The sequence below is a fragment of the Mustela nigripes genome, chromosome 1, assembly GCF_022355385.1.
Source record: "Mustela nigripes isolate SB6536 chromosome 1, MUSNIG.SB6536, whole genome shotgun sequence".
NCBI classification, from domain to species: Eukaryota; Metazoa; Chordata; class Mammalia; order Carnivora; family Mustelidae; genus Mustela; species Mustela nigripes.
This window is the reverse complement of record NC_081557.1, coordinates 154,572,838-154,593,509: the sequence shown is the minus strand read 5'-3', so window position 1 is coordinate 154,593,509 and position 20,672 is coordinate 154,572,838. Positions and strand designations below refer to the sequence as shown.

At 34.3% G+C, this 20,672-nt stretch overlaps 1 protein-coding gene across 2 annotated transcripts in view; it reads right to left on the bottom strand.

Moving 5' to 3' along the window:
• Window positions 1–20,672, bottom strand: part of CCSER1 (coiled-coil serine rich protein 1) — a 1,346,695-nt gene that overhangs the window by 1,042,103 nt on the left and 283,920 nt on the right. For both annotated transcript variants that reach the window (XM_059394610.1, XM_059394604.1), the window contains exon 5: window positions 5,191–5,311. In XM_059394610.1, the coding sequence (XP_059250593.1) occupies window positions 5,191–5,311 (121 nt within the window). The remainder of the gene's footprint in view (window positions 1–5,190; window positions 5,312–20,672) is intronic.

The window sequence follows — 20,672 nt, the reverse complement described above, 5'->3', positions numbered from 1 at the left end:
ATAAAATGCATAACCTATCATGGAAGCAGTACTCTTTTATTCTCTTCAGAATCTGAATTTTATATATAGCTCACGAAGCTGTGATTTGAGAAATATATAGGTTTGAGTAACATGCTGAGTGGCTAGATATGTGGATTTATCTTTAATATTACCATTTTATTAATAAAGCTTCACACAGCTTTAATCTCAACCTCTACATTTATGACTGAATTATTTGAAAATTGTATAGACTCTTTTTGGATCATATAGATTTTTCTGTTTTTCGAGCAAAGTTATTCTTTCCATAGGTATTTAGTTACCTATCAGACTAAACTAAAAAACAAAATCCATACCCTTATTTTCCAAATTAAGATGAATTTTAGATTATATCAATAGGAGAAAAGCTCTGATTCTTTCCCACCACAGAGCTCAGAATATAGTTTTCTTCCCTTCCTAAAATATTAAATATTTTCACCCTATCACTTGCTTTGCTGACAAATTAATACTGTATCTCTAGTAGAATTTCCTAATTCTTATTTTTTTCCTTGATAAATGTGTCTAAAAACTGATAAATACATAATAACAATTTTAAAAATATATGTTATTTAGTCATAAAATGTTCTTACATTCTAAAGTGACATATCAATACAATGGCATAACTATGGCCAATATTTTGGCTTTATTTTTATATGTTTAAGCTGATAAATCTATAAGCCTGACCTAACTTTAGACAACCACATGCCCAACCAAAATGTCTATCCATTGATAAAGAGCATCTGCTGCTTTTATACTGAGTTTTATCATTTCAGGTATGCTTTACCTCTTCACCTGGATTTATAACATCCTCAAAAATACATTGTCATATAACTTATGTCTCCTGTGCAATCTTATGTGTTTTGAAGCCCATACACTGAGAAGATTATAGCAATTTCTTCTTAGCAAGACATTTGCTACTCCTGAATTACATGACTCTTCTGAGTCCTATGTTTCAAAGATGCAATGGTTTATGAATTTATCATGTGAAGCCTGTATAATTAGAGGGGAAAATTTACTTGAAGAAATAATTCCATCCTGAATTTAAAGAAAATACTAGACATGTAAAGATAATGTCTCAATTTATCACATTCTAATATCTCAGTATTACACTGGTAGATTATTACATTTCCTAATGGGAAATCCAAAAACACAAAACTATTACCATACAGACCTTTGGTACCTTCATTTATAAAAATGTGATATAGTTATTTCCCAAATATATTTGTTTTAAGCTTTTTTATTTGCGGGTCGGGAGGACACCTGGGTAGCTCAGTCGTTACGCATGTGCCTTCAGCTCAGGTCATGATCACAGGGTCCTGGGATCGAGCCCTGCCTTGGGCCCCCTGCTCAGTGGGAAGCCTGCCTCTCTCTCTCTCTCTCTCACTCTCCCTGCTTGTGTTCCCTCTCTCACTGTCTCTGTCAAATAAATAAATAAATAAAATCTTTAAAAAAAAGTGGATCAAGAAGATGTGGTATATATACACAATGGAATACTATGCAGCCATCAAAAGAAATGAAATCTTGCCATTTGCAACAACATGGATGGAACTAGAGCGTATCATGCTTAGCGAAATAAGTCAAGCAGAGAAAGACAACTATCATATGATCTCCCTGATATGAGGAAGTGGTGATGCAACATGGAGGCTTAAGTGGGTAGAAGAATAAATGAAACAAGATGGGATTGGGAGGGAGACAAACCATAAGTGACTCTTAATCTCACAAAACAAACTGAGGGTTGCCGGGGGGAGGGGGTTTGGGAGAAGGGGGTGGGATTATGGACATTGGGGAGGGTATGTGATTTGGTGAGTGCTGTGAAGTGTGTAAACCTGGTGATTCACAGACCTGTACCCCTGGGGATAAAAATATATGTATATAAAAATAAAAAATTAAAAAAAAAAATTAAAAAAAAAAAGTATAAACTTTTTTTGTATCATTTCCTTTATATTGTGTTTCAGGCATTTCACTCTAAGTAGACAGAATAACTTCCACACTGAAAAGAAACAAAGTGTGGTCAAGGTCAGAAAGTTTCAAAAACAAATCTGCCCAAGGCCTGAATTCCTAACCACCAAGTTATACTCCTCCCAATAGCACAGCTTGATCAGATAATACGAAATAAAATTAAGTGAAAAACATTTGAAAAGAGAAATAAAGATATGCATAATTATACTTCAATGTCTATGGTTTGAATATAATAAAGAATTCTGACTTTTAAAACTAATGGTGATAATATTACAGCCTATATTGGTCATCTGTTGTTTTGACTTATCATCATCTACCCATGCCTTCTTTAATCAACATCAGCCATATGTCAAGTATAGGCTCACCCTTTGCCTCTCACCTTCACACTCTGCTCCAGAGTTTGCCCTGCTACCTAGTTCTAGTCAATCATATCATCATATACTCCTTTTCACATAGATACTGCTTCAGCGTAGTCACGTCAAAGAAGCTAAGCTTGTCAAAGCCAGGGACAATCAGATCTCGGTTTTGTTTTGTTTTGATTAAATCCACTGGATTTACTGAAAAGGTAAAAATCTGTACCAGTAGCTATAGAAAGGCAGTAATAACACCTTTAGAGGTTCCTCCTGGAAAATGAAAACTACAAAGAGGAAAGGAGAACAAAGAGAGGCAGATGGAAAAAAGGAGCCAACAAGACACAAGTTGAGTACTAGACCCAACCATACTTGAGGAAATTTCTATCTCTATACTTTGTAATTACATGAACCAGTAAGAACTGCTACCCTTGATTTTTTTGAAACCAATTTACACTGCAGCTTCTCTCATTAGCAAATGAAAGTTTTGAATTAATCACTATGCCTCTGCATTTATATTGTGTTCTTGCCATATAGTCACATCTATCAATTAATTCTCAGAATAGTAGTGTAAGATATGAAGGGAATATGCAATCTCCATCTGATACAATGGCCATTATTTGAACAGTTTCATTAAGTTCACAGTTACTGTTAGGAATACTTAAAAATATTGGATGTTATTTGCCTTCCTGATTGGCTGAAATGGTAAGAATATAATAGAGACCTTAATCAAGTAATCAGTAAATAACTGAATGTGAAATGTGGAAGAGAAAATTTACTGAGATTTTAAGAAAAGAAAAACAATGGTAGCTTTACATGAATATAGAAGTCAGAAACAATCAATGTTTAAGGGGGCTACCGGAGTCATTAATTTGGTTTTAGGCAAACCTAATGTAAGATTCTGATAGGATATCTAGTAAGACCAGTTAGGTCAGCAACTTTAAATATTAAGACTTGCATTCAGAAAAGCCTTCAGGAGAAGAATATATATCTGTAAGTCATTGGTAATATTAATAATTGAAGCTGTGGAGGCACAACATAACTAATACTTCTGTAGATTCTTAGATTTCGGGTCCTTTACCAGTAACACTTCACTTAATACAATGACTGTAAAAGATGATGATACCACCCCAATTAACAGATGAAGAAAGGAAAGCACAAAGAGCTTAAATAAAAGGTCCCCAATTTCCGTTGTGTGTTTGTGTGTGTGTGTGTGTATAGTCAGAATTGGGATTTTAACCAAGGTCTCTCTGACTCAAAAAACAAAAACAAAAACAAACAAACAAACAAAAAAACCCTCTATGAATGAATGATGAATGAGTGAGTGAGTGATATTGCTAAGGAGAATGTTTAGTAAGAAAGTAGATTCAGAGAATACAGAGTAACACAGTATATGTAGGGTAACAGAAAGGCAGAAAAAAAAAGAACAGCCCATTAATAGTCGGGTTTGATATACATCCCAGAATAAAGAAGAATGAATATTTATGAAGTAGCTAAGGACTGAAAAAAGGTATTTTGTGCAAGAAAATAACACTCTTTCCTGTTTTAAGCAGAATCACTAAAAGATAATTAAAATAATTTAAGATCCTATTTATAAATATATAGGTAACTTATGTAAACTCATACATGTACTGAAGAAAATGCATTTGAGTTTTCTAATATAATTCAATTGGCATATATGAGATGTAATTTTCCTCCTATTAGACAAAAAAATTGGAACCTAAAAATTAAGACTATATTAAGAGCTGCTAAATTGTTTTCACTTTTAAATTGTATTAAAACTGAATTACAATCATTACTTTCTGAATTGGTTAGTACTTCTTTTCTCTATATGAGAATACTAATACTATCTTCACGCTATCAAATATATACATTGCTCCATTTGAATTCAACATTGTTGAATGTAACAATAAGGGATTTTCTAATTGATTTCACAAAGAGTATCAGGCACTATCATATTCCAGGAAACTCTGTCCTTGGGAGCTTAGCCAATAAAGCACATCGGAAACAAACAAGTATGATACACTGTAAACCAATGGGGAAAAATAGTATGTGCTTCAAGGTAAATACCACTTGGCTCAGATGGTGGTTAGCCAGCAATCACTGGCAACACCATACATCACTTAGGCGCCAATGTGAGACCTTAAAGTGGGAATGGCACTAGCTTCACTGGAAAATACCAGTAAAGTTTCCCTTAGCCTTTACATAATGCATACCTAGAAATATCCTAATTATTTGATATTTCAGGTTCACGTAGCTTACATTAGTTACTACGAATTTCTTTTTAAGAAAAAAATCTATCATTTATTCAATATAGGATCAAATCTAAATTTAAGTGAAACTTTATCTGTTTAAATAGCAAAAATACAGAAACATTAAATACTGTGAAGTTTTAATTTAGAGTGATTTATTTAATATAGTTACAAATAAGAACTTTTATTCCTTGTAAAATGCAAGCCAACTTTAAGCTAACAAGTTTATATTAAAAACAGATTATATTAAAAAAACAGATTATATTTTAGATGAATAAGCTTGTGAATATAAAATAAGCCATCCAAAACCCCTCCTGATGATCATGGCTCTTTTCCACCTCCACATATAAACACGAGTTTGGGCCCGAAAATAAGCCATCTGAGACAGTGCACCCACAATCACAGTATTAAAGAAATAAAGTGCTTCGTGTCACTAAGATAAGGTAACAGAATGAAACTCGAATGGTATATGAACAAAATTATCTGTCCTTTTAATATACTAGTATTCACTAGTATTCATACATTCATTATAAATCATCATTTCTGAGCTATCTAATTCTGATCAGTTATCAAACTAGTTTACAAAGTTCTGAAAAATCAGACAAATAACTTACTGTTTGGCAGGTTCAGGAAATTTTAGTTCTTCTCTTTTCTTCATTTCTATCGTTGGTTCCATAGGAGTGAGAACCACAGCAGCACATGAAACTACGGAGTGGTATGAATCCTCCCGGCACACTGTTTTATTAAAAAAAATTAATTGTAAATGTCAAAATTATTTATTGACTAGCCTCACTTTCCCTTCTTCTCTTTTTTAAATTTTCAAATGAAAGAGATAATTCAGCTAAGACATTAATTACCATTAAATTATCCTTAATTATCAGTTTCCACTCTGTCTTTCCACTCGCTAGCTGAATTACCCTAGGCAATTTTTCTTTTTTTTAAGCCACACAGTGGAAAAGGTGTTGGCAATACTTTATAGTCCTTCATTAAAAAAAAAAAAAAAAAAAAGCTCTTCATTGAAGATAAGAAGTGCATAAATCATATACAGTTAAATGAATCTTTGCAAAATGAACACACCTGTTTGATCAGCGTTATGATCAATAAGCATTACCAGCACTTTAAAATCCCCTGTGGTACCCCTTTCCAATCACTTGTAGCCTCCAAACTTAACCATTATTATTACTTAAATAATCATAGATTGGGTTGGACTATTTCTGACCTTTGTATGAAGGAAATGATACTCTCCTGTGTGTGCACTGTTTTCTGTGTGTCTTACTAATTCAATTTACACTCGTAAGACTTTTTCATGTGCAGCAGCACTCCATTCATTCCCAGAGCTGTATAGCAGTCCACTGAATGAGTATAGCACGATTTACTTGTCCATTTTATTGGTGCTGGACACTTAAGACTGTGCTGGTCTGAGGCTATTTTGAAATGTCTATAAACACATCTGTACTTTTGTTTTCTTTTGGTGTGTAAATAAATTTGTATGGAAAAAATATCTAGGAACTGCTCTTATGTCCATGTATTTCACCTTCAGCTTTAGTAGATACTGCTAAACAGGTTTCTGAACTGATTGCATTAATTTGCATTCCCCAAAGCAGAAGAAGAGTGTCAGTTGTTCCATGTCTGTAGTGACCCTTAGTTTGGCCGGTTTTTAAAATTTCAATATTATATGAATTTTTTATTACTGCATGACAAATTAACAGCACCCCAATTGTGATTTCATAGTTCTATAGTAAGAAGTCTAGTGAGCTCAGTTGAGTTCTCTAATTAGGGTGCCACAAGGCCAATGTCAGGTTCACAGCCTGGCCGTGCTCTTACCTAGAGTCTCTGGGGTGGGGTGGGGGGGGGCGGGGAAGAATCCACTTTTAAGCTCATTGAGGTTGCTGGCAAAATTTAGTTTCTTGGAGTAGTAGCAATCAGGTCTTCTTTTTTTCTTACCGGCTACTGGCCAGTGACCACTCTGAGACTCGAAGCTCTTCACAGGTCAGTGGTCAATGGCCTGTCTATCTCAGCAATGAATAATATCCTTCACACTGAAACCCTCTCATGCTTCAAAGTTCATATTCTGATTTATTCTGCTGCTAACAACAATGAAGTTAGTCCCATCAGATGACCTCCTATTTGACTGGCTCAAAGTCAACTGAGTAGTAATCTTAACTACATCTACAGAGTCCCTTTTGCCACGGAGCATTACGTAATTACAGCAGTGATGTCCTATCTTCCCAGGGGACGATATTATACAACGGTTAGATTTGTGTGTCAGCTTAGAATTCTGCCTACCACAGCTATTCCTGTAAGTGTATAGTGGTATCACATCGTGGCTTTAATATTTATCTTACTGGTATCTAATAAAGTCACTGTAAATTCTTGTTTCACATGATTCTGATAAGCACAAATTTTAGTTACATGTTTAGTTCAATAATACAAGGAACTCCCAAAAATATGATTCATATTTCCATTCACATGGTACATCTACTTTGTGTAATTATATAAATTATGAACTTCTCCAGTAGCCCTTCAATCCACAAATCACTACACAAATAAGAAATGTGGATCATGATCAGTAACACAGACACATTGCTTCTTTCAAAGTCTATCAGTGTCTGGTCACCATGCATCTGCTACTCAGATTAAGAAGAGAACTCAAAGTATGTGGTCACATAACTTCCCTGTTTACCAGTGATAAACTCATGCGACATTTTACAAAAACAGACACTCTAAGGAAGGAATCTGAGAGTGGAAATGAAAATGTAGTCAAGAAATGAAAATTGCTAGTGATGTATATATGAATTGATTATAAATTAAAGGTCAATAATTGCTCATCTGTGTACTCATTTCAAGAACTAAGAGGTGAACAATAAGTTAACCCCCTCCCCAATACAGAAAGAGGCAAATACTAAAGATGGTAACCACATTAATGAAAAAAAAGCATAAATACAATAAGGTTATGCAAATCATCCAAGAAGTATGGACTATGATCTCAAAGATGGGTAAGAAAAAATCTTAAGGTTCTTCACCTTTCGCCTAAAAATATTTGTTGCATTATTAATCTGCTCAGATTCTGAGATCTAAAAGATGACCACTAAAAACAGAGGTGAATTTAAAGCAATCATGTGGCACTCAAGAGACAAACATTAGTGTCTAGTATGTGTCAAAGGTGACATGCTAGTTTCTTCTTTGTCTCTCCAATGCCATCAAATAGATTATGTTTCCTCTTCCTCTTTCTCTTCCTTCTCACCTACCACTACTACTACTACTACTACTACTACTACTACTACTACTACTACTTCTTCTTCTTCTTCTTCTTCTTCTTCTTCTTCTTCTTCTTCTTCTAAATTTAGTTTACATATTCTTGGAATGAACTGTGAGTTCACATCAAACAACTCCATCATAGTTGGGAGAAAAAAACTGTATTACATTTTAAATTTCCACTGTTGCCTTAAATGCTGCTAATGAAGAAAGAGACTAAGAATAATATTATTGTTTCATTCCTCTGGGATACCACTTACATAGTCCACAAATATTTAGTGAACTAACTGGTATGTTTCAAGAAATATGTTTAAAGGTAGTATTCTACTGTGGGCAAGAAAGAAATAGCCTCTTCCTCCCATGTTTTAGCAAAGTTTCAATTTCTTCTCTAGGAAATATTTCTCATGTGTTAGTACATTAAGCTTCTTACTAGATTAAGTGAAAGCATTTATCTAGATCTCTATGAGGGAAAATAGAGTTACCTTTAAAAAGGAAAAGAAAGAGTACGTAGGAAAAAGGCTATAGGTGAACAAGAACAATTTTCAAAAATAGGAAGTATTTGCTTACTTAAGGTAATATTACTATCAATATTTAGTTTTTATTATCTAGAGACTGGAACAAGTGGCACTGCTCTCAAAGATACCAAAGTTAAAAAAAAAACAATGAATAACTAAGTCAATAAAAATAAGCCTCATTAATTATTACAGAATGGAAAACGATAATACACTAATCTAAAAATACCTGGTTAAGAGCTTCATGTAAATGACAGAGCTCTTGGGGTGCCTGGGTGGCTCAATGGGTTAAGCCTCTGCCTTCTGGGATCCAGCCCCACATTGGACTCTCTGCTCAGCAGGGAGCCTGCTTCCCTCCCTTTGCCTGCCTCTCTGCTTATTTGTGATCTCTCTCTCTATGTCAAATAAATAAATAAAGTCTTAAAAAAATGACAGAGCTCTTATATTTAGCTGAAATATAATTGCACTCAAGTTTTAATATCTTTACATTTCATCAAGAGTTAGTATAATAAATGCAAGTTAGGCCAATAAGTAATAGAGAAATTATAACTTTAAAAAAAAGTAAATGGAGAAGATATTTTAAATGATATATCCAATAAGGAGTTATTATCCAAAATAAATAAATAACTTATACAACTCAACACCATAAAAACCCAATCCAATTTAAAAAATGGGCCAGAAGACTTAAATGGACATTTTTCCAAGGAAGACATACCAGACGGCCCACAGACACGTAAAAAGATGCTCCACATCACTATTCAACAGGGATATTACCTCTCACCAGTCAGAATGACTAGTATCAAAAAGACAAGAAATAACAAGTGTTGGTGAGAATGTTGGGAAAACAGAATCCTCCTGTACTGCTGTTGGAAACATAAATTGTTGCAACCACTATGGAAAACAGTATGGAGATTCTTGAAAAAAAAAAAAAATCAAAATTGACACACTGTATGATCCAAAAACTCTACCACTGGATATTTATTCAAAGAAAGCAAGAGCAGTAATTCAAAAAGATAAATGCACACCTACTGCAGCATTATTTATTTTCTTAAAGATTTATTTACTTATTTTAGAGTCAGAGACTGCACAAGCAGGGGGAGGGCAATGGAAGAGGGAGAGAGAGAATCCCAAGCAGACTCCCCGTTGAGCAGGGAGCCTGATGTGGGACTGTACCACAGGACCCTGAGATAATGACCTAAGCCAATTCAAGAGTTAGATACTTAACTGACAGAGCCACCCAATTTCCCCTGCAGCATTATTTATGATAGCCAAGGTATGAAATCAACTCAAGTATCAATCAGTAGGTAAGTGGATAAAAAAAGATGGGAAACACACACACACACACACAGGTATATTACTCAGCCATAAAAAAATGAGATTTTGCCATGTGGGACAACACAGATGGAACTAGAAGGTATTATGCTAAATGAACTAAGTCAGGTAGAAAAAGATAAATACCATATCATTTCACTTATATCTAGAATCTAAAAAGAAAACATATAACCAAACAAGCAAAACAAAAGAACAAACAAAAAGCAAAATAGTCTCATAGATACAGAGAACAAACTGGTATTGCCAGAAGGGAGGTGAGTGGGGGATGGGGCAAAATAGATAAAGGGAATTAAGAGGTACAAACTTCCAATTATAAAGTAAGTCCTGGAGATGAAAAGTACAGCAGAAGGAATATGGTTAATAATATTGTGATAAAGTTACATGGTGAAGGATGCTGTATGGATAATATGTGCTGAGAACTGAGTAAAGTACAGAACTGCTGAATCGCTGATTCATTATGTTACATGGCTGAAACTAATATAGTATTGTATGTCACTTACTTTTCAATACACTTTTTAAAAAATCAGCTAAGGTCTAAAAACAGTGAATGGAATAATAAAAGGGAAGTAAGATTTCCCAAATAATGAATATGCCTCAGCTGTCCTTCATTCTGAGGCAGATAGGGGGAAAAAAAAATAAAGGAAACCTTAGCAATAAGTCATGGAGAAAAGAAACAATTTTTGAAAATCAATAGAATAATGGATGTTTATGTGATCATTATGTTCAGACAAAAAATTTTCTTCAAAATTATGGTTCCTACTAAAAAGTAAATCAGAAACATATCACAATGGTCATGATCATAATGTGAACTACTCTGTATAATTATTTAGCTAGTATATAAGTTCTTGGATATTATTTTCATATTTTACCATGCCATTAATGCATAAATTAATTTTGAAGAACAATAGAATATAACTAAAGGAGAAAACATTATATTTGCCTTATAAAATAAACCTGATGATACAAAATAAAAGGAAGTTTCAAATTTAAAAAAGACCTTCAGAGTTGTTGGGATTTAAACATTTGTCTATTTTAGGAAAACTCATAACTGTTTTATCGCCCTAAAACATTTTACAAAAGAATTTGGGTGTCAGAGAAAAGGGGGAAATCTGTATTTTAAAATGACATTTATTTAATATCTCTGATAAAACACCTTACAAATTCCTATTTAGGTGAAAAGAACTTTAGATATTTCTGACAGAAATGTTAAATTATTGCTGGGCTTTGAAAGAAAATTATACTATAAGATTAATGGAAATCAAGTGAGAGTCATATTGTTAGCCAACACAAGTCTCTACCATACTAGTTCACTAATAGGGCAATGAATACCTTTTTAAACATTTTAGAAATACAAGAACACAATACACACTTTTTATGGGACAACATAGTTCATATTTGTTCACATTTGTAAGATTAAGTAGACAATTTTTTAAGTAATTAAAGTAAGTCATTGAATGTGGTTTGCTAATTATATTGATCTTTGTGAAATAAAAATGTAACTTTTTCTCTTAATGGACACAGAATGCTTATATACTACACCGTAATTAAAGGTGAATGTATAAAAATTATTATAGGAATTGGGGCACCTGGGTGGCTCAGTCTGTTAAGCGACTGCTTTCGGCCTGGGTCGTGATTCCAGGGTCCTGGGATCGAGCCCCGCATCGGGCTCCCTGCTCAGCAGTGAGTCTGCTTCTCCCTCTGCCTACTGCTCTGCCTACTTGTACTCTCTATCTGTCAAATAAATAAATTATTTTAAAAAAATATTATAGGAATTAAAGTTTGGGTTATTTGACAACAGGGAATTCCATTTTCTTCTTTCTTTCTTTCTTTCTTTTTTTTTTTTTTAGTACTTCACAAATTCCTATAATGACACTCTCCTTAGTTTTAAAAACAGAAAAAATGAAACATATATTAAGATGTAGTCATGGATAAAAAAAAAAAGATACAGTCATGAAAACCTGAGTAGATAAACAGATGTGTAGAAGACTGATATTACTTCAAAACAATGGGACTTTTTGAAATTCCTTCAGGCAAACAATATATGATTTAATCAGATTAAATTTAATTTCATTTTCTAAATGCTTCCCCTTTCCCCAAAGGAAAAACAAAAATCACTTTTTCAGAAGCTATTGTAAGGTGCTGATCCAGAAAATTGTTCTCAAATTGTTAAATGGATGATCCTCATTTCATGGATTCCCTTCAAATTAATTCATTTTCATACCACCAGGGGCTTTAATTTTTAATCTAAGTGATTGAACCATTGTGACAAGTTTAGATACTAGAAAAATGTAGGAATCCTGGTTTGAAGTAAAAATTATCTCTGTACTTCCCAAACTGCATCAAAAGCAAATGGTTCACGGGGTGCCTGGGTGGCTCAGTTATTAAGCGTCTGCCTTCAGCTCAGGTCATGATCCCAGGGTCCTGGGATCTAGTCCCACACTGGTCTCCCTGCTCTACAGGAAGCCTGCTTCTCCCTCTCCACTTATTCTGCTTGTGTTCCCTGTCTCACTCTGTTTCTCTCTGTCAAGTAAATAAATAAAATATTAAAAAAAAAAAAAGCAAATGGTTCACTAATCAGGCTGAACTCTCATATGGGGAAAAACTGGCTTTGCGAGAAAGCAGAGTGTGAAATGAATAAACTCCTAATCTTTTAATTACTCACATTATGTAATTGTACTTATAAAGACAGTTTTAATCAATGGAAAATATTATTTACTTCTAAATTTAGAAAAAAGTTAAATTTATGGAACAGCTGATAGTTACTTCATGATAGAACTTAAAAAACATGAGCTATGTCAAGGCATCACATCTTCAAGTAAGTTTCCAGCATCCATGAGTTGAAAAATTGATGTTTTCTACTCTTACTTCCAACCATAGACACAGATAATAATTTGAGACACCAACCTATAAATTTATATGCTGCATTTGTTCTTTTTTTTTTTAAGATTTTATTTATTTATTTGACAGAAAGAGATCACAAGTAGGCAGAGAGGCAGGCAGAGAGAGAGAGGGGGAAGCAGGCTCCTTGCTGAGCAGAGAGCCGGATGCAGGGCTCCCTCCCAGGACCGTGAGATAATGACCTGAGCCAAAGGCAGAGGCTTAACCCACTGAGCCACCCAGGCACCCTGAATTTGTTCTTTTGTGAAAAGAATCTTTGTTTAACTGAATTCCCTGAATCGCAAAAAATTCCATCATAGGCTTGTGTTGCTTGGAATTGTCAGAGCCAGGCTAACTAAAAAATTAAAGTCCCATTTCTTTCTAGACAGATGGAATCTTTTGATTAAGGTTAAGGTCACCAATCAGGGTATTCTGAGAGGGTCTCCTGGCAAGATGCTGTAACTGCATGAAGAAGTCAGTTGTACAACTACCAGTTAATATAAAAACAATGACTCAGACATAAGAAACTGACATTTGATGATGAGTTATACCAATCGGAGTTTTAAAATGAGAGAAAGTGTTTGAAAGTCACAAGACTTACTTATGCTAAGATTTGGTTCTAAGCACTTCTCTCATTTATTCCTGGGTAGTTAAAAGTGTATGAACACCCAAAATGATCCACACTTCTGGGACCTCTGCATCAGAAATCTGCAAATCTTAGGGCAGAGTAGAAATCATTTCTGGGTTTAAAATTGAGTAGTCTGACTATATCATGTAACCTTTTATTACACCAGAGAAAATACACTATTATATGAAATGATTCTCCATTTTTAACTATATTATATAAAGTGCTTCTTTCAGCCTCATAATAAACTGAGATCCAAGATCTAAATATTGAAATTGTGTTACGCTATTTTTTTTCCAGTCTGATATATCAAAATTGTTTCATTTAGTTACTGAACTTCTATCTTTGTTTTGTCTTCTATTTTATAAAATCAGTATTAAAATGTTCATTAAAATGCCAAAGATTTGTTAGGAGAGACATTTTTCTCTTTCATGCAAAACTAGAACATAAAAATTACTGAATATGCCTAGAGCATGATTAACTTATAGGCATCATGCATAACTACATTTGAAGTCACCACTCCAATTCACCAGAATATTTTACTATCAATGAGCAAATTGTTGGTGTAAAATTTTGAGAAGAATTTATTTTTAACTTGAAAAGGTATTCACCTTCCCCTTTCCCATCCACAGAACAATCCACTGGTAAAGTTTAACCCCATAAAACAGGAATATTTACTTTCAAAAGCTTGACTATCATTATGTAGTAGGTGTAAGTCCATGTACTAACTATGCATTTAGCATTACAGTATCATCCCTATCTCTCAGAAAATTTCTATGGGGTAAGTATTACCCCCATTCTACAGTGTTCAAGGTGAGGCAGCTTAGGAGTAGCAAAACCAGAATTTAATCTATTTGCCTGTACCACTATGCTACTACCAATACTTCATGTTGATCCTTATTTACATATAATGCATCAAGTATTCTAAAGAGTGAGTTTAAGAGTTTATCTTTTTCAGTTATATTTATATTCAATAATATTTTTTAAAGATTTATTTATTTATTTGACAGAGAGAGAGAGAGAGAGAACATGCACAAGTAGGCAGAGAGGTAAGCAGAGAGAGAAGGGGAAGCAGGCTCCCCACTAAGCAGAAAGCCTGATGCGGGACTCGATTCGGATCCTGAGATCATGACTGAGCTGAAGGCAGAGGCTTAACCCACCGAGCCACCCAAGTGCCCCAATTCAGTAATATTCTTATATCTAAATTATTTATCCTAGAAAAATTGTATAATCATCAGGTAATTTACCCTAGAACACAGCACAGCTTTGACTCATTATACAAATGCTTTCAGTTCCAAGCTCAGTATATCAAACTGATTTACAACAAATATTTTCCTATTGCTTCACAGAATGAGTGTCAAGTGCCAGGATGAAACCCATACATACATACGGTTACCTATGGAAAAGGAAATTATATAATTCAGAAAAAGATTATTTTTTCAAATTTATTTGTAATCAATTGCTGTTGATCCATCTTGCCCAGCCCTATTATACATGCTTGAGACGTATCAGTGAATAAAAATGACAAAAATACATGTTTTGTGGAATGTATACATCTTCTAATGGAATAGATTCTCAGATCAAATTTGCTTTTCTTCATAATTTTTCTCATCAGTAAAATATGAATAATAATAATAATATCTTCTTGGGTTGTTATGAGGATTAAGTGAATTACTGTATATGAAGTGCTTAGGATAATGCTGGAGAAACTGTAAGAAGTTTTAAAACTTAAAATTTAATTTTATTTAAAAAATAAAATAATATTATTTATAACTAGTTTTGATATTTTTGATACATCAGATTCCAGTTATTTAATCAAATACTAATCTAAATGTGCTGTGAACATATTTTGCAGATATGATTATAACCTACTACAGCTGACCTTAAGTAAAGGAACTGTCAATAGATAATCCGGGTGAGCCTGATTCAATCAGTTGAAAACCATTAAAAGTAGCTGGGGCTTCTTGATGAAGACAAAATTCTTCCCATGATGAAGTTCTAGACTGCCCTTCCTTACGTAGTTAGTGTCCATGATCACATAAAGTTCTCCTCCGCCAGTTGATAAATAATATCAGTCTGTTGGTATGAATGTGGAGAAAGGGGAACACTTACACTGTTGGTAGGAATGCAAACTGGTGCAGCTGCTCTGGAGAACAGTGTGGAGATTCCTATAAAGTTAAATATAGAACTACCCTATGATCCAGCAACTGCACCACTAGGTATTTACCCAAAGGATAGAAAATACTGATTTGAAGGGGCACATGCACTCCAGTGTTTATAGCAGCATTATTAACAACAGCCAAACTGTGGAAATAGCCCCAAGTGTCCAACAACTGATGAATGATGTGTGTACATACACACACACACACACCTTTTTTATCTACAGATAGATAGACAGCATATCAGCCATAAAAAAGAATGGAATCTAGCCATTTGTAACCACAGGGATGGAGCTAGAGTATATTATGCTAAGTGAAATAAGCCAGTCAGAGAAGGAACCATATGATTTCACTCATATCTAAAGGAACTGAAGAAACAAAACAAATGAACATAAGGTGGGGGGGAAGAGAGACACAAACCATAAAACAGAGTCTTAACTATAGAGGACAATCTGAGGGTTGATGGAGGTCAGGTTGGTGGGGGGCTGAGCTAAATGGGTGATGGGTACTAAGAAGCACACTTCTAAATATGTCTTCTGAATTAACATCCTTAATACGGTGCTTATAAAAGGCTCTTCTGATGAAATAATATTAGTCCAGAATTGAAAGAGGAACTGAAAATAAGCAGATAAAACAGAAGCCATTGCATCCTAATTACAAATAAACACACTGAGCAAAAGCAGGCACACATACTGACTCCATTAGTGGCCTTCACTGAACTATACCACATCTAGGTACTGTGACAGGTACTGGCCTGATGGAAATAAAAGACAAAGTATTCGCATGAATGTAACTTAGTGCAGTACAGAAATAATGCCATATAAAAAGTACTATCAAAGAAGTGGCCAGGCAAAGTAATTCACACAACTCAAAGAGCAGGACCACGGCTCTCTTGTTCCCTCCTGGTTCCTTAGCACACTGCAAGACAAAAATAACTCCATAATCTCAATCTAATGAATGGAGGCTAAAGAAAAATTGAATGGAGGCACTGAGGAAAAGAAAAGATGGTAGCCAAGCCTAGGAAAGAGTATGCTAAAAGGCAATGCAATGTAAGAAAATATCATATATCTTCAGAAATCAAAATAATTCAGCGTGGCTGGACCTAGAGGAGATGCAAGGAGTTGAAGAAAGGAGATACAGGTTTTATCAACACCTTAAGTACTTCTAAGCAAAGCTAAAACATTAGTATTTAATTTTGAAGTTCATGAGGATCTGCTAACGATCCCTTAACTAAGAAGTGACACAATCAGCTTTATATTTTCTGAACATAGCCTGGCAGCACTGAAGTACAAGAATGAGATCCAGGAAGATCACAGGCGGCAATGCTGAGATCAATGAAGCTGGGAAATGGGGAGGGCTTCCCGTCACTGCGAGTGGTGGCGTCTGGAAAGGAGGGAACAAAGTAAGAGGGCAGAGCATTCGGAAATGTCAACACTTCTATTTCAAATACATACACTCTATGTTTACTTGCTTCCTTTATTAAAATTAAACACAATTCTCAGTACATTACAGAAACAGCAAATAGAGTAAAAGATAGAACTCAGAAGAAATCAATCCTACAGACACCTTGAACTTGAAATTCTAGCCTCCAGACTATGAAAAAATAAAGTTTGTGGCACTTTGTTATGGCAGCGTGAGCAAACAAATACAACGGCTAGCTTAGGAAAAGGGCTAAAGAATTCCTTTCATGAACACTAATAACTAAATAAATAAAAGGATCCTAGAATTTCCATCCGAACTCCAACCTAATGACTGAGTCTATATGGCTACGACTATCCTCTGCCGTTGACCGCTATCTGCTTAGGCTATTCAGCCCATGCCTCAGTAATTCTAATTATGGGAAGTTTATTTATACTTCATCATTCTGGTTGCCTTCTTCCAAATGTGGCCTACAATGTATAAAATAATACCTATTTTATATGTGCATATATTATATATTATGTATACACATCATATATGTAATACATATACTACATATCTATATACATTTTACACACAGACCCAAATAATACAGAGAGAACATCAGGAGGAACAGAATCATAAACAACTATTATTGCTTTCTGAAAACTTAGTAATAAAAAGTGATCAGCATTTCTTCATGTGCACAGACACCATTTAGCATATAGGACCCTAGGTACTGTTTTCTGGGCTTCCACAGAAGGCTATTTATAGGAACAATATTAGCACTACAGATCCATAAAGTCTATCATCATTGGCATATATTCCAGATGTACTATTAGAATGACACCATCATTGTGGTCCACTCTTCTGAGCAATTCAGGTAGAAGGTACATACTCTGTTCATGAAACTTTCCATGTTAAATTTTGCAGGACTGCTATTACCCATTGTGGCACACTGAATTTTCCAAAGATGGTCACACCAATATATATTCCATCCTGATTGTTTTTGAGTGGTGGGATCTCAATTCCCTGACTCTGAAACTTTATGACTTTTGTGACTGCCTTGCTGGAAAGAATGTGGTGGAAGTGACACCATGTAATTTTCAAGGCTAGGTCATAGAAGGCACTGTGCTTCATCTGACTCTCTTGGGACGCTTGCTGCTGGAACCCAGCCACCCTGTTGTGAGGAAGCCAAGCCCACACACATAGCCTGGTTGAGAATCCCATCAAGTCCCTCAGTTGACAGCCATTAACAACCACTTGATGTGAGTGAAAGGACTTTGTATTCAAGCAAAGGCCTTAAACATCACAGAGGAAAGGAAAAACTCTCTCACTACACTCTGTCTCAACTTCTGACCCACAAAAAATCTTACATGATGAATGATTTTTGCCATTCTAAGCCATTATGTTTTAGGAAGATTTGTTACACTGTAATAGACAAAATATTCATAAACAGCATTTATAATTAATGTCAAAAATAGATAATGCCTCTTGAACAGGCCTTCATTAAAATTGTTACCTAAGTGATAAAAGAAAAAAAAAATTCCAGACATAAGTGCGACAAAGATTTGCCGACATGTTATGTGTCGGTTATTTATGAATGACAGTTGCAAGGGACTGATATTTAAAATTCTCATTCAGCATATGTCTACAGCACAGCAATAGAGAAATAAAAAATAATATAAACAGCAAAGCATATATATATATACATATGTATACACACACACATAAACGTACGTATTCAATTCACCTAGAAAAAAAAAAAAACAGTCTGGTAAACATTCTGACCTTCCCACTTAGGGTTCTCATTTCAAACTTAGAAAGAGCCTTGGAGCTATCCTTGCAGAAAGGTTGCTATAGCAAGTACAGACAAATAAGTATCTGCTCCACCACTCAAAACAACACTTTATGAATTTTCCAAGAATAAGATCAAATCGTAGTTGTTATCCCTTCTAAGAAAATGTGCACAACAAGGGAATCATTTAAATAAAGCCTAACCTAAAATTTATTTAATCTGATATCCTAGACTCTAAACCCAGAAAAAAAAATATTAAAGGGAGGAGAAAGAATATGCTTGACATGGCAGAATATAAAGAATTTCCGAAGCATTTCATATAGGCAATAGACAATATCCTAAGGGGAAGGGTAGTTAAACAAAAATGTATGCATTTTACTGTCATTCTTTCTAGATAATATTATAAATTGTTAGGAAACATGTTCTACTTGGATTTGTCAATGAACCAAGAATAATACCACTAATAAGTTAACATTATCATCTTTTAAAAGAAATATTTTAAAACTTGAGGCACAGGAAATATTCCATTAATTATGTATAAATAAAACCATGCTGAATATAATTTTCCTATAGATGTTGCCATTTATTAGACCAAAAAATATCTAATTTACGTGTGTGTCAGCTTTTATGATAACCTCACATTTCTTCTCTATCAGCCCAATCAAAGATGCTTTGCCTTGGGAACTATATCAGTTAGAAGTCTGCTTATTTTTAATACTGATGATTATTACATACAAGACAATATGAGTCAAGGCAATGATGCAAGTTTTAGCTTTTAATCTCCATGGAATTATAATATAATACAAATTAAAAGAGTTATTGATTCACTTGTCACTTTGTATATTTATCCCACACGATTTACCTAAATCAACAATACATTAAAAAAAAACAACAACTTATTAAGTCCATACTTAGTCCAGCCATATTCTAGGTTCTGAAGATGTAACAGAGAACACAACATATAAAAACTCTGCCCCTTCAGGGGACTATTGCTATTTGATTTCAGCACTGTCAGACATGTAGTGGTTGTACTACTTAGTTCCTAATTAGAAGAAATATTCTTGGTTACTTTTTTTCTTTTCTTCTTGTCTTGTCTTTTTTTTTTCCTTCCCCTTCCCCTTCACTTTCCCTTTTTCTTTCCAGAAAGATCCCATTAAATTCTCTTTCACATCTCTTTGTCTTTAATTTTTGAACTAGGTTAAATATCATCAATTATTACACATATAGTATCAACTAGTTATTGAATAAATTGGCTTTTTGTCTAATAGCTGTATCTTTTTATCTTTTCCTTATATCTCTCTTTTGACTTCCAGCATAATGTAGTCAATGTTGTATATGACAAATCAATCTCCCTCCCTCCTTATTCACACTCTTCTTCCTCCTTCTCCAGGCCCTCCTCCGTCTCTTCCTTTCCCCTCTCTTCTTTTCTCTGCTCCTCTTTTGCAATACCTTTTTGGCTGACAGGAATGAAAGAACAAGTATCATCTGAATTATTAATCTTTGTTGAAAAAATTACATTAGATATATGAAGACTCTCTCCCAGGTTACGAGACATAATTGATTAGTCTTCAGTTCTGTAGCACTGATGGTTATTTAATGGGCTTCACTTCGCAAAAGTAGGAGAAGTAATATAATCTACATAATGTTCATCCCCACTTTTAAGAAGTTAAATAAATTATTCCATTATCTCCTTAAAAAAAAAACCCCACTCTACAGAATTTTACATAAGAACTATAAATCACAAATGTGTAAAGGTATATAATTTCAATGGATGGTTTAAATAACACAAAGAACTCAAATATACTGCAGTTAATGGTTTTAGGCTGTTCACCTCTTGCTATCATTAGGACAGATTCTGAATTGCCGAGGTGAAAAAGAAGTCTTCACTTTGCTTTCTTTTATTCTTCTTCATAGGAATTGTTTGTTTAATTTTAGAAACTATATATCCGAACTTCTACCTGGACAAGAAAGTGACATTATCAACTAATTTGAGTATGATTCAGTTAGATGAAAAGGAGGTGGGTAGTCCAAATCAGTAAAAATACAGAAACCAGAATAAGGACAGCCTTTAAAGAAATTAGCATAGCTAATGGTGACAGCAGATTGGGTCAGTATTCTCCATGACATTTTCTGATACTAA